Source organism: Tubulanus polymorphus, chromosome 10 (genome assembly GCF_964204645.1).
Source record: "Tubulanus polymorphus chromosome 10, tnTubPoly1.2, whole genome shotgun sequence".
Lineage (NCBI taxonomy): Eukaryota > Metazoa > Nemertea > Palaeonemertea > Tubulaniformes > Tubulanidae > Tubulanus > Tubulanus polymorphus.
Window position 1 is genome coordinate 12,891,748 of NC_134034.1, and position 15,584 is coordinate 12,907,331.

General features: G+C 41.6%; 1 protein-coding gene across 1 annotated transcript; it reads left to right on the top strand.

The window, feature by feature from the left end:
* The first annotated feature begins 633 nt into the window (after window positions 1–633).
* Window positions 634–15,513, top strand: LOC141912369 (DNA-directed RNA polymerase I subunit RPA2-like). The gene is made up of 27 exons (XM_074803630.1): window positions 634–724; window positions 1,434–1,511; window positions 1,606–1,686; window positions 2,560–2,634; window positions 3,077–3,196; window positions 3,590–3,730; window positions 4,646–4,744; window positions 5,149–5,244; window positions 5,333–5,409; window positions 5,490–5,636; window positions 5,739–5,792; window positions 6,042–6,159; window positions 6,248–6,332; window positions 6,411–6,517; window positions 6,998–7,133; window positions 7,328–7,401; window positions 7,946–8,152; window positions 8,507–8,704; window positions 9,323–9,430; window positions 10,209–10,385; window positions 10,961–11,102; window positions 11,720–12,014; window positions 12,606–12,703; window positions 13,088–13,213; window positions 13,595–13,722; window positions 14,458–14,622; window positions 15,228–15,513. Exons 1-27 carry the CDS (start codon window positions 650–652, stop codon window positions 15,462–15,464), a joined length of 3,444 nt encoding a protein of 1,147 aa, XP_074659731.1. The 5' UTR covers window positions 634–649; the 3' UTR covers window positions 15,465–15,513.
* The last annotated feature ends 71 nt before the right edge of the window (window positions 15,514–15,584 follow it).

Consider the following 15,584-nt stretch of genomic DNA (forward strand, 5'->3'; position numbering starts at 1 on the left):
GATCCACAATTCAATTCAATTCAATTCTTTATTGCCACTTAGAACGGATTTACAACACAAAGCACGCACTATTCCCCGGGAAGCCCAAACTATCACGTAACGGATAAATCGTAAGCTTACTCGGAGAAGATAATCGAACGCGCTTACAAAAAGAATTAAAGAAATAGAGAATCTGATCCACATCACGAACTATTAACTGAAACGACCAGTCATCATCATGGATGTTTTTTGTTTAATAAGTAACTAAACACCTAACAGGTATGGAATCACAAGTAAAGTGATTTATCTAAGGAATTTAGTTATGATAAAGTTTGTTAACTTTGTGAAATGTGTAATTTGGTAGTTTGAACATTTTCGACGGTTCAGTAAATAGTTTCAGTTCCTAACTTCATTTATATCTTGCAAACAAATTGATGAAACGATTATCATAGTTTATCACCCTAATTCCATCTTTGACGATCAAACCTATCTTTAAATAGATTGTATAGCATTTTGAATAATTTTTAAATTATTTTACTATCAAAATTGACTCCTAGATTCAACAATAATCCAATTGATGCGTCTTATCGGTTCAGCCAGATGGGTAGACATTTCAATTCAATACAAATTAATCGAATAAAGCGGCGAAAAACACGTGTGTGATTTCAGGATGACAGCTGAAAACGAGGGGTTACGCCTTTTAACGGACCCTAATTACGGCAAACCTAGAAAAAAACAACTACAAGTACGCATTTATAATTATTGTTAATTGCGGGCACTTGTCACTCGTTGTGTATTGCGCAATCAGTTCTGACTGGCAATGTTCTGTCCGGTGTGTTTACATACGATCGAATCAATTCAATTCAAAAAACACCCAGCACACCTCGGCACCAAATTATCAGTGATTATTAAAACAGGAAATATGAGTGGGGGTCTGTTTTGGAAAACTCCTGGTCTAAATAATCATCGCCCGACAGGGATTCGAACCGATGGCATGGCTACACTCAGCCACGGCATAAAACCCTGCCACATAAGACGGCCCCAAAAACTTGCGGCACCAATCAGATTGCTCGTTGTGTAATCGCTCGGGCAAATTTAACGGATAAACTATGGAAAAACCTGGGCTAGAATAACTAGTATTTCTGATTGGCTGATAGTGACATCATCTAAGCTGTGCACCAGGGGCCAGTTGCACAGTTGTGACTTAAGTTCAAAAGTGGTCTTAAATCTTAAGACTGGTCTTAAGTTGTTAGATTGGCTATAGAACTAAGTTGGTCTTAGACTGGTCTTAAGCCTAAGCCATGACTATGCAACCGGCCCCAGGGTTTCGGTATAGTGGCGACTCTTAGGATGTCATCAGGTTCGAATCCCTACTGCCAGTCGGAGGTATCTAGCTCTGCCCTCCCCTCGTCTCCCGTTCTGTTGCGTTCAGTAGCAATCTCCTCTCATTTCAGTCGTTACAGAATCTGGTGAAACCTCACATCGATTCGTTTAACTATTTCGTAAACGAAGGCTTGAAAACGTGTTGTAAGGTAATCATTGAAAATTCGGATCGCGCACCTAAAAAAAAAACAATTAAAATTCGGTCGATTGAAGAGTTTAATTTTCTGTTTTTCATTTATTTAGTTTTTGAATCCGGTTGAATTCGTTTTGCCTCGAAACGATCAAAATAAAGAACTCGAACAGAAAATCTGTTTGGATATATTGGTAAGTTTTCAATTCCTCCTGGGGTGAACTCAGTTCTGTGAACTCCGTGAACTTTTCCTAACCGCAGGTGAACTCAGTTCTGCGAACTCCGTGAACTCTTCCTAACTGTAGGTGAACTCAGTTCTGCGAACTCTGGGAACTCTTCCTAACCGTAGGTGAACTCAGTTCTGCGAACTCCGTGAACTCCTCCTAACCGCAGGTGAACTCAGTTCTGTGAACTCCGTGAACTCTTCCTAACCGCAGGTGAACTCAGTTCTGTGAACTCTGTGAACTCTTCCTAACCGTAGGTGAACTCAGTTCTGTGAACTCTGTGAACTCTTCCTAACCGTAGGTGAACTCAGTTCTGCGAACTCCGTGAACTCTTCCTAACCGCAGGTGAACTCAGTTCTGTGAACTCTGTGAACTCTTCCTAACCGTAGGTGAACTCAGTTCTGCGAACTCCGTGAACTCCTCCTAACCGCAGGTGAACTCAGTTCTGTGAACTCTGTGAACTCTTCCTAACCGTAGGTGAACTCAGTTCTGTGAACTCTTCCTAACTGTTGGTGAACTCAGTTCTGTGAACTCCGTGAACTCTTCCTAACCGCAGGTGAACTCAGTTCTGTGAACTCTTCCTAACTGTTGGTGAACTCAGTTCTGTGAACTCTGTGAACTCTTCCTAACCGTAGGTGAACTCAGTTCTGTGAACTCTTCCTAACTGTTGGTGAACTCAGTTCTGTGAACTCCGTGAACTCTTCCTAACCGCAGGCGAACTCAGTTCTGCGAACTCCATCTCTGAACTTCTTCGGTGAACTCCTTGCTGAACTCAGTGAACTCCTCTTTGAACTGTCTTAATCCTTTCAGATTGTTTTCAATTTTGTGGCTTTTTTTTTACAGGACGCGCAAATTAGTCGACCTACTGTTGCAAGGGGCAACTTGACAGCTAAATCCCTGCATGTTTACCCAGCTGAGGTAAGTAGCTCCACCAGCTTAAACAGAAGCAGATGTGATTCACGGTCGTACCTAGCATTTGAATTTTTGCGGCTGTCAATCAGCAGTCTGTCCCCACCCCCTTCGACGTCATCCTTTTGAATGGCGAAGTCTGGGTTCGCAAATGGTGCATGCTTGTCATTGTGACACCTAAATTCATTTTCAAATAAAAATATCTAGGGTTACTGCCTCGGGGAGTGGCTACACCTGGACAAATGGAGTTCGAAAAAAATGGTAATGATAATGATAAAGATATGATCGCTGCGTTTAGGGAGGGGGGCAGAGAAACCTGAAAAAGGGCAGTTCTATTGGATATAACAATCATATTTGCAAAATGGGCCCCTTTTCCAAAATTTCTGCCAAACGTGCCGATTGTGAAATGTACTATTTATTGACCACAGTTCGTGTTATTTGTTGTTTTTAGTGTAGAGGGCGCGGCACGTCGTATCGAGGCAAACTATCGGTTACGCTACAATGGAAAATAGATGGCGTTGTAAGCGGTAGAATAGAAACGCATGTCGGAGAGGTGCCAATCATGGTGAAGGTAATTCTCGAGTATGCCAACACCTTCGGTTCGATCATCGAATTACGATTCTAACTTACCTGCATTTGTATCGAGATCGACTTCTTGTTGATTTTATCTTATCAGCGCTGTTGCAGCAAAATAAATGTTCCACGTCAACTTTGACAATTGAATTACTTTCAACGTATCAGTAATTACAGGCACACCCCGGGCTGGACGAGTGGGGTGTAAATTTCTATAGGACTCTATGATATTACTGGATTACAAAATCGTCTCCACAGAGCAGCTGGGGGGAGGGGTGTATGATTGAGGGTCATGTTACAGGGGAAAAAAGTTGTCACCGTGTAACTGCCGGGGTTATATGACAATCAGTGCCCCCTATCGGTGAATGTTATAACTGTTTATTCGTTACAGTCTGACGTGTGTAATTTGAACGGATTAAATCCGACTCAGTTGATCCGACACGGAGAGGAGGCCGAGGAAATGGGAGGATATTTCATCGTAAACGGACTGGAAAAAATCATCCGAATGTTAGTGATGCCTCGTAGTAACTACGTAAGTAACTACACGAGTAGATCTTGGGCAGAGATAGTAACTATGTAAGTAGATCTTGGGCAGAGATAGTAACTACGTAAGTAGATCTTGGGCAGAGATAGTAACTACGTAAGTAGATCTTGGGCAGAGATAGTAACTACGTAAGTAGATCTTGGGCAGAGATAGTAACTACGTAAGTAGATCTTGGGCAGAGATAGTAACTATGTAAGTAGATCTTGGGCAGAGATAGTAACTATGTAAGTAGATCTTGGGCAGAGATAGTAACTACGTAAGTAGATCTTGGGCAGAGATAGTAACTACGTAAGTAGATCTTGGGCAGAGATAGTAACTATGTAAGTAGATCTTGGGCAGAGATAGTAACTATGTAAGTAGATGTTGGGCAGAGATAGTAACTACGTAAGTACATCCCCTCATCAGGTGAAATACACGTGAATCAAATGATTTAACTACAGAGGCCGGTTTAATAGGCTGACTGGTATTAACTTTAACCTGGGGGCTAACTTAATTCATTTTCAATTGAGTTAACCCCCGGGTTGAGAGATGATACCAGTCTAAAGAACCGGGCCCAACAACATAAGTTGTAGAATTACAAGTGCGTAATTCTAAGCTAATTATTAACCAGAGCCCGGTTTCATAGACTGAGCATCTAAGTTATGCCTAGGGATAAATCCTCAATTTGGGTGACAACCGCCATAGCAACAATGAGAAACCATTGTTATATCTGACAAACTTCTTCCACATCTTTGAAACCCGGCCTATGGGTTTAAGTACAAGCTAGTAATATCAATACATTTAAGATTTAAGTACTAAGACGAACTAAATAAGTCTCGTCGAACCCTGTAAATGGTTCAGCTAGCCCGGCGCCCTCCGTTCCTCAGCCACTGTATGATGGATGGTTTTTGATTTTGATTGTAGCCGGCTGCTGTATGTAGGAACAGTTGGACCGGACGAGGCCCTCAGTATACGAAATTCGGCGTCACTATGAGATGTGTCAGAAAAGATCTGTATTCATCCGTAAGTTGTAATCGAGTTTACTTTCAATATCACGCAGCTATCAACCTGTTGTCTGTACTTATCCCCCCTTAGACATCCGGACCTAGATAATCACCATTTTCCTCAATTATATTCATCCAGACATCACCATCCCCTATACGGCAGTAACTGCAGACATTTTTCTTTGAAAATGAATTAAGGTTTCATCTCTGAGGGTGTCGCGATGTCTGAACCATCGATTTCAGACAGACGTTCGCAATTTGTGAAAGATGTGTTTGTCCACACTTTGTCGTTCAAAAGGTGGTCGCCGGAGGGTGTTTTTATGGTGCAGACCGCGGATTGACAGCTGAATCAGTTGGCTTCATTCAACCGTATTCCGTGGATCGGTCCTAGTTTAACTGTTAATTTGTGAGGTTTATTTTCAGGATTTAGTTCTACACTATCTGATGAATGGAACGGCCGTGTTGTGTTTCGCACAAAGTAAAGAACAATTCTACATCCCGATTATATACGTTCTAAAGGTAAACGCTAATAGTCGGACTGTCGTCTTTAAAATCCTTAAAAAACTCGCCGGTGAATTATTGAAACGACAATATTATTTCTCACTAGGCTCTGATAGACGTCCCCGATCAATTCATTTATTCAGAATTAATCAAAGGAAAAGAGGACGACGCGTTTTACAAAGGGTAAATTTTCCCGCTAGATGGCGTTGTATATCGGTTAGTTCGCTGTTTACTTAATAGATGGCATTGTTTTTTTTTCATAGATGTATAGCGAACATGTTGAGACAGGCGCAAAGTGAAGGCGTTACCAAGCAACATCTCTTACAGAAATTCATCGGGGAGCGATTCCGAGTGAGACTACGACAACCGGAGTGGCATTCAGACGTACAAATCTGTCAGTTCCTACTCAGGTTAGTTTCGACAGACCGCTCCCCCCTCAGCCCGCTCCCTTCCACCCGCTCCCTTCCACATCTCTTCATCCAGCCGTCTGATTCGTATTGTGTGTATTTCAGAGAATGTATCGCGATTCATCTGGATTCAAACGTCGACAAGTTCAACATTTTAGTGTAAGTTTTTATTAATTAACTTATTAACTAATTGATTTTACGATTAATAGCTATGGTAGTCAGTACAACATTAATTGATCTGTCAATTAACTAATTGATTTGATAATTAATAGCTACAGTAGTCAGTGTGACATTAATTGATTTATTAATTAACTAATTGATTTGATAGTTAACAATTGTAGATTCAGTGAGACATTAATTGATTTATTAATTAACTAATTTATTTGATAATTGTCTTTATTTTTCTAGGTATATGACTCGTAAGCTATTCTCTTTAGCGAAAGGAGAATGCGCCCCTGAAAACCCCGACAACCCGATGAATCATGAAGTATTGTTAGGCGGCCATCTTTATCAGAAATTCATCCAGGTATCGTAAACTTAACGGTCCATTCAAATCGATCGGTGCTCGTAAATTAGAGGTCTGCTGTACGCCAGGATTTCATCATGTCTTACAGGAAAGGCTGTCTTACTGGTTGACTGCTTTGAAATATACGATTTTGAAGTTAGCTGATAAGAAAGTTGATTTAAGCGTCGATGCAGGTATGGTAGTCAATGTATAAACTCTCTCTGTTGCTCTCCTCTTCTCTTTAACTCTCTCTCTCTCTTTCTCTTACACAGATTCGATTACGAAATGTTCAAAACTTGTTACGAATATCACGGCCTCCACGGAATTTCTGCTATCAACCGGGAATCTCGTTTCAAAATCGGGACTTGGTCTCATGCAGGTAAACGTTGTTGACCTCGCGGTCGTACGACGGTATCTAGTCTCATCCGTCCGCAAAAATGGGATATCGGCGGCACTCACCAGATGGCTCGACAAAACAGTGGGTCATTCTCGTAATGGAAATCGGCTCGTTTTCAAGGAAATTTGAACTTGATTTTTAAGCTTCCAAATCTGAAAATTATCAAATGATTCATCGAATACATTCCCTTTCTCACCTGACTCGGTGTCTGGCGTTGATCTCACTGAAAATTTATTTACTAATCGGAAAAGCTGACGAGGATTTAGTTGAAATTGAAACACGCTAACCCACTAGCGATCCTGGCGGAATCCTGGCTTGCCACAGTAGCCTTGCTGGTATCCCATTGAAACATGAAATAGTTTGGAGTTACTTCAGAATTTTGAATTTATATATTTGTGCTGATTTCGGTTGTGAAATGCCCCCCCCCCCCTGAATTTTAGTTTTCGATAAATTTTTTTTCAGCACTCCGGTTTAGCAGTCGTCGCCGATAAACTGAATTTCATGCGATATTTATCTCATTTCCGTTGCGTTCATCGGGGAGGATTCTTCACGACGATGAGAACGACGGCCGTTCGTAAATTACTTCCCGAGGCGTGGGGTACGTTACACTTCGGCATCCAGTTTCAAATTTGCGAGTTAACATTTGACTCTTAGAGTTATAACATTGAAAATAAGCTAATTTGAACTCGGAGTTAACTGTTACATCTGACGGAACCTGCTCGTTACTGCCGGTGATAATCATGTTAAAACTGTTCGTATTGTTGTAAAGTGTGTTTGTTGTTTTGTTTGTAGGATTTATGTGTCCGGTTCACACACCAGACGGAACCCCGTGTGGTCTGTTGAATCATATGAGTGCAAATTGTCAGGTAAGTTTCAACAAGTTACCGAATAAACTTGCGCCCGAGTTTCGGAGATATCTTTGCGCACAGTTCCGCAGATCCTGGTTTAGATTTGATTCTAATCTATGGTTGTTAAAATGTTAAGTTTGTTAATTTTACGCGTGTAGATTCAAACCTAACCAACTGTGGAACCAAATCCAGAGTCAACTGTGGAACTGGATCCGCAGTCAACTGTGGAACTGAATCCAGTCAATTGTAGAACTGAATCCACTGTGGAACTGGGTTCAGAACTGTGGAACTGGGTTCAGAACTGTGGAACTGGACCCCGAACTGTGGAACTGGGTTTTGACCTGTAGAACTGGGTTCAGAACTGTGGAACTGGGTTCAGAACTGTGGAACTGGGTTCAGAACTGTGGAACTCGGTTCAGACCTGTAGAACTGGGTTCAGAACTGTGGAACTGGACCGCGAACTGTGGAGCTGGGTTTAGAATTGTGGAATTGGATTTAGAATTGTGGAACTGAGTTCAGTGGTATTTGTGTAAATAGAGTTGAATGTTTTAATGTTTTGTAGGTAGAGAATAAAGAACAGCCGTCTGCTCATCTCCCTCATCTGCTCTGCTCACTCGGAGTTTTACCGATCGATAGTCAAACAAACGTCTCTTATAAACAATGTTATCCCGTTATGTTGAACGGTAAAATGGTCGGCTGGTTGTCTAGCGACATCGCTCAACGGACGGCCGATCAACTTCGCACGATGAAAGTAACCGGATACATGAAGGTAAAGGCAGTGCGGGGTTTGGGGTACGAGGGAGCGTGGAAGGGTGTGATCAGAGTTTGGAAACGACTTGTGTTACTTGCAGAGTTGAGAAGTGTTGAATTATATAAACTACTTTCTCCGTTCTATCCAAGAGAGATCTGATATAAACTTTGCATCAAATTTGTGCAACGTCCAACAAACCTTCATCACTTTCCCGAACTAGATGCGGTGGTACCCCGGGAGACATTTTTCTTTGAAAATAGATTAAGGTGCCATGATGTTTGTCTGAACCATCAATTTTAGACAGATATTCACCATTTGTGAAAACTGTGTTCATCCAGAATCCTTATTATATTGTATTGTATTGTATTGTAGGTGGCGTCTTCGATGGAGATATGTTTAATACCGATGTCCGAACACCGCTCTCAGTATCCGGGGTTATATCTGTTCACGACTCTCGCTCGCATGATTCGTCCAGTTATGAATCTCGCTCACAAAAAAATCGAAATGATCGGATCTTTCGAACAAGTTTATCTCGATATTTGTGTCGTTGCGTCTGAAGGACATCGAGGGGTACGTAATCGACCGGGCGAGCGCCGGTTTTAAAATCAACCCCGGAAACATTTCTCATTATAGTTATGAGTTACGGGCAACCTTCATGTGGCAAGCGAGGATCCGCTAGGTGTCACTAGTGGCACTCGGTTACCGCGCTTCAATTACTTATATATTTCAATTAGATTGAAATTTCTCATCATTAACCCTTTCAGTGCGTCTACACCGCAGTGCGGTGTATAAATGGGTGATGGATTTTGCTAGTACACCGCACTGCAGTGTATTGATGTAATTAGTAATTATCTCTATTAAAAAATGGCAGCACCTGTGAAACATAGTGAAATACTAGTAACTAATGATACACCGCACCGCAGTGTAGACGCACTATAGTGGTATTCCCGTTATTAAACACACTAGGGAATTTTTAAGAATTTTTAGATTATCTTCAGCACTATAGGGTACTATTAAGTCAGCACTGAAAGGGTTAAATCTATACCTTTTTTACACTGAGTGGGAAAGTGAATTTCTTTTCCAATCAATGACTTATTTGATTTGGAAGCCTAACAATCAAGACTTGTATGATTATTCAATGACGTACGGTGTCTATCTATAAAACTCAGATCCTCGTTTTATTTTCAGAAAACGACCCATCAAGAGATCGACGAATGCACGATGTTGAGTTGTATCGCTAGTTTAACTCCGTATTCAGACTTCAATCAAAGTCCTCGAAACATGTATCAATGCCAGGTGAGTTATAATGGGTCCGGGTGCCTGAAACGATTAACCGAGCAGAATGATGATTAAAAGGCGAATCAGAACTAGTGGCTCCGTCTTTATTAGGTAAACTGAAGCGTTATAACGCGCCTGTTTTTGCTGTGAGAGACGTTGAGCTATTTCAAATGTTGACTGAACTTTCTCTGACTGCTGCTGCTTCCTACTGATTCTAGGACAATTGCCCCTTGAATAAAATCCTTTTTAATCTGGATTAACACCACTTATGAATCATTTTAATCTTAAAGTAAGCCACAAAGATAAAACAAAGCTAACCAACTTTAGCTAATAAGTGCAGCTAATTATTGTAGGACTGATTTAAAGTGTTCGGGGGTAATAATGTCCTGATAAGGCTACTGCAGCTGCTGCTGCCGCTGCTGCTGCCGCTGCTGCTGCCGCTGCTGCTGCCGCTGCTGCTGCCGCTGCTGCTGCTGGTGCTGCTGCTGCTGCTGGTGCCTCTGTAGTTGCTATTACTGCTGCTGCTGCTGCTAGTGCCTCTGTAGTTGCTATTACTGCTGCTGCTGCCTCTGTAGTTGCTATTACTGCTGCTGCTGCTGCTGGTGCCTCTGTAGTTGCTATTACTGCTGCTGCTGCTGCTGGTGCCTCTGTAGTTGCTATTACTGCTGCTGCTGCTGCTGCTGGTGCCTCTGTAGTTGCTATTACTGCTGCTGCTGGTGCCTCTGTCGCAGCTACTGCTGCTGGTGTTGGTTGCAGATGTCGAATAGCTAACAATTGACTGGTAATGTGTTTATAGATGGGTAAGCAGACGATGGGAACGCCGTGTCACGCTCTTCAAGCTCGCAGTGATAATAAACTCTATCGGATACAGACGCCTCAGGCTCCCGTCGTTCGACCGACGAAATACAACGAATACAACATCGATGAATATCCACTCGGCACTAACGCAGTCGTAGCTGTTATCTCTTATACTGTAAGTATCACATCTACATCCATCATCACCTTCATACAATTACAATATGTGTTTATTGCAGAATTATGATATGCGGTATTTGTTGCACCACTTGCAGGGTTTTGACACATGATATCACTGATATGTGTTGTATATTTTGCTGGTCATGATGTGATATTTGTTGTATCACTTGCAGGGCAATGATATGTGATAAGTATTGTATATTTTGCAGGGTTATGATAAGTGATGTGATATGTGGTGTATATTTTGCAGGGTTATGATATGCGATAAGTGATATATGGTGTATATTTTGCAGGGTTATGATATGAGATAAGTGATATGTGGTGTATATTTTGCAGGGTTATGATAAGTGATATGTGTTGTATATTTTGCAGGGTTATGATATGTGATAAGTGATATGTGTTGTATATTTTGCAGGGTTATGATATGCGATAAGTGATATGTGTTGTATATTTTGCAGGGTTATGATATGTGATAAGTGATATGTGGTGTATATTTTGCAGGGTTATGATAAGTGATATGTGTTGTATATTTTGCAGGGTTATGATAAGTGATATGTGTTGTATATTTTGCAGGGTTATGATATGGAGGATGCGATGATATTGAGTAAGAGTTCGTACGAACGCGGTTTTTGTCACGGTTCGATTTATAAAACGGAGTTTATCGATTTGAAAGCGCTCGCCGGAGAACGCTACAGCGGAATTATTTATTTATTTGGTAAGTTCCATTCGCTAGCAGCAGCAGCAGCAGCAGCAGCAATTAATTTCATTTTGTCATTTTAAACCATCAGTCTTTCACTTGTCTCTCATGAATCCATGGTTCAAGGGGTTCGAATCCTAGTCAATAGTAGTGGATCCTCTCTGGCCTCTACCCTTAATGAATATGAAAAAGAAACCAAGATTCTGCTATATGAGTTGTTGGAAATGCCGCTCGGCAGGTCGGGGGATGCCAAAATGGCAATAATTACATCTTGTGGCTTTGCTATATTCAACCCGTACTATCTTGCCTATTGTTAACCATTGCCACCGATATTTCAGTCAGCTGTATTAAGACCTGTGAAAGTGTGTTAACACAGCACAGCACACCACTACGCGGTATATAGGCATTTATCGATTAGCAGAAGACCGTCTGCTTTTCATTGTAGTTCCTTTTCATCTGTATAGGCGTCACCACGTACTTGCATCATCAAAATTAATTTAAGCTTATCTGGTACGGGGAGTGCACAATTGTTTTGGAGCGGTTAAGGGATGCTAATTATGACTGTATATATGAAGTATGTATATATATATATATATATATATATATATTTATATATATAAATATATATATTTCAGGTAAAGAAGCCGGCGATGAACGAGTCAGTAATCTAGATAGCGACGGACTGCCACCTATTGGCTCTACTATAAAATACGACGAACCTCTGTGCAGTTATATAAACATTCAAACGGGCGCCGCGAAAATTAAGAAATATCGAGGTTTAGAAGACGCAATCGTCGATAATATAAAATTTTGCGGCAGCGACCTCGGTAACGAGAATTTACAGAAGGTAGCGATAACGTTACGCGTGCAACGTAATCCGATTATCGGCGATAAATTCGCTAGTCGTCACGGTCAGAAGGGTATCTGTAGGTACGTCTCGGAATATCGGCTCATTCGCTCAGCCACTATCCTTAACTTTTCCTTATTTCATTATTATTATTATTATTATCATTCAGGCTAAGTTCTTTTTTTTTCATTTCTTTTTGTTTGGTTTTTTTGTCCATCCTTACTATCTCTAGTATTGTGATTATTCATTTAATTTTGTCTTCTCTTTTTAACCCTTTCAGTGCGTCTACACCGCAGTGCAGTGTACGAATCATTGATAGATTTTGCTAGTACACCGCACTGCGGTGTATTGCTTTAATTAGTAATTACTAATTATCTCTCCTGAAAGATGGCAGCACCTGTCAAACATAGTGAAATATTAGTAACTAATGATATACCGCGCCATGGTGTAGACACACTATAGTGGTATTCCCGTTATTCAACACACTAGGGTGGAATTTTTCAGAATTTTCAAATTATCTTCAGCACTATAGGGTATTAATTAGTCAGCACTGAAAGGGTTAAGGTGCCATCAATTAAAAAAGGTTTGGCTTTCTTTTGGCATCCGTGCTGTTGTATTGGAATCATTTATCAATCAATCGGGTTGAAATCAGTTGTGTTTGTTTTGTTTTGCAGTCAGAAATGGCCGGTCGAGAATTTACCGTTCTCGGAGAGTGGAATGACGCCGGATATCATATTCAACCCTCACGGTTTTCCGTCCAGAATGACAATAGGTACGTCACCGGGCAGGGCCGGATCCAGAACATATAAAGAGGGTAGCACCCGATGGAAAGAGCAGTCATTATTGAAAAGAAGCGCTATCCACGAGTAGCGAAAAGGGGTCTAGTTGGCCTCTCCCAGAGAAGTTTTTGAAAAATAAGCCCCTGCAGAAGACATTTCCAAGTATTTGAGTTCGTTTCAATTGCCATTGGTTACTTCATGTTTTCAATGAGGACAACAATTCAAACTTAACTGTTTTAGGCTTAAACTTTTTCCTGAAACGTGGCCCAGGATGGAAAGAAAATTTTTCGGGGAAAGCGTGGCATCCTGTGCGGGGGGGGGGGGCTGTCTGGTATGATAGCGTTAACCTATCCGTCTCTCTGTCTGATTTATTTCAGGAATGATGATCGAATCTATGGCTGGTAAATCTGCTGCTATGCACGGTTTATGTCACGATGCGACGCCGTTCACGTTCTCTGAGGATCAACCGGCTATTGATTATTTTGGTCGTATGCTTACTGCAGGTTAGTACTGTTGAATGAAGCTACCTGAAATTCTAGAATTCTCTCCCGGTTAGCCAGTTGCTTGACCTTAAATAAGTTCATTTACTGGAGATGATTTTGTAATTTTAGAAAATTCCACCAGTGTTGAATAACAGGCATACAGCTATGCATAATACGCAGTGCGGTGTATTGTTAGTTAACATTTAACAGTTGCACAGGTGCTGCCATCTTACAATAGAGATACAAACTAATATTTAATAACATCAATACACTGCGGTGCGGTGTACTAGTAAAATCTATCACCGATTAATACACCGCACTGGGATGTAGACGTAGTGAAAGGGTTAACCGTCTATAACCTGCATTTTAAACCCTGTCTACGTTTTTCGTTGTTTCTCGTAGCTGGTTATAACTATTACGGAACCGAGCGTCTCTACAGCGGAGTCGACGGACGAGAATTCGAAGCCGATATTTTCATCGGCGTCGTTTACTATCAACGCCTTCGTCACATGGTCTCCGATAAATTCCAGGTTAGTAGTTTCTCCCGATCGCTCGCTAGATGGCGTATCGGTCTGCCGTTTCTCGATCGCATTCACAACAGGGTCCGATCTAAGGAATGAAAGCCACTTGCCCTCGGGGGAAAGCATATCTGATATTTTGCTTGCCCCTCTTAAGGATCTACAAGTAACAAGTAACTTGTTCCTTATTCAGATTTTCTCGTTTTTGCCGGTTCAACTTCGTCACCGGTTCACTGGGGTTAAAGATCTACTTGCCCTGTACACGGGTAGTCCAACTGATGGCACAATCATCGGTTATATCGATTGGAAAAAAAGCTTTGAGACATAAAACACACTAGCCTGGTGCAGGGTCCGATCTAAGGAATGAAAGCCACTTGCCGGGGGGGGGGGGCAAGCATATCTGAAATTTTGCTTGCCCCCTCCCCCTGCTTGCCCTACACAGGCAGTTTGATTAGTGGCACTATCATCCGTTGTATCGATTTGGAAAAAGCCGTGTGAAATTAAATTGCACTAGCCCGGGGGACAAGTGATAATGATAACCTACTTGCCCTGATGAGAATATACTTGTCCTGGGCAATCGGATAAGTGCTTAGATCGGACTCTGCTGGTGGGCAAGTGATTATCTACTTGCCCTAATGAAAATATACTTGTCCCGGGCAATCGGACAAGTGCTTTGTTCACACACTGGTTCACTAGATGGCGTATCAGTGCGCTGTTACGACGCGTGTTGCGTTTAACGTTTTACAGGTACGAACGACGGGACCGATTGACTCGATCACTCATCAGCCAGTGAAGGGCCGTAAACGAGCCGGCGGTATCCGATTCGGGGAGATGGAACGCGACGGATTGATTTCTCACGGAACGTCGTATTTACTGCAAGATCGTCTGTTTAACTGCTCCGATAAGAGTATCGTAAGTGGACATTATCTTTTCCGATCGTATCTTGCGCAGGCTCAGGTGTTGTGTGAAATATCGATCGAGGGGTAATAATCAGGGGGCACGTATTTAGGGGGTTTCACTGCTCATTGACAAACTTCCGCCCGAAAGATGCCAGCATTTAGAAAATTTGAGCATCGACCTCAAAAGATTCACTCATTGGTAAAAATGTGCACAAGCTTCCAAATTTACTTGATTTTGAGGCCAAATATTAGGAAAAGGAAGCAAAATTTTCACCCCAAATAAGCTGGAAGTTGTGAAGTTGCTTCTCTCTTTGCATCTAATTTTCAAAGAATTATTTCAAAGGTGTTTTTAAGTATGCAAATTTTGCATAAAACCTCTTCAAAAATGAAGAAATCGCGTTAGGTATATGTCCGTAATGATAAATTCTGGTTTTGGTATGGAAAAAATGTGAGAAATCGTTTGTTTTTGTGTGAAGAATTGTGGAAGATTCAATGCGAAAAAAATGTGTGATTTCAAACCATGCATCCTGGTTTTAGATTAAGATGAAACCATCTATTATCCGTGCACCAGTTATCTCCCACTGAGTTTCACAGAAATTTTCATTTTCTATTTTCTAGGCTCAGTTGTGTACGCGGTGCGGTAGTCTGTTGTCCCCGACGATGGATAAACTGCCCGCATTGTTAGCGGTGGTATCCCGTGACGCCGAACGCGTTTGGATGTGTTCCGTGTGTCGAGTTCGAGATACGATTAAACCGGTCGAGATTCCGTACGTATTTCGATATCTCGTCGCCGAACTCGCTTCGATGAATATCAAAGTATCGCTCGACACCACGGAGAAATCTAAAATCAGATAATCTCAGTCGGCCGCCGTTTGATACAGGGGGCGCTGCGACTGACCCTCGGAAGCTGATGTCTTCGGGGGTTTAGTAAGTTTTGTGTATATATTTTGTATAAATTCTATTCAATGAAAATAA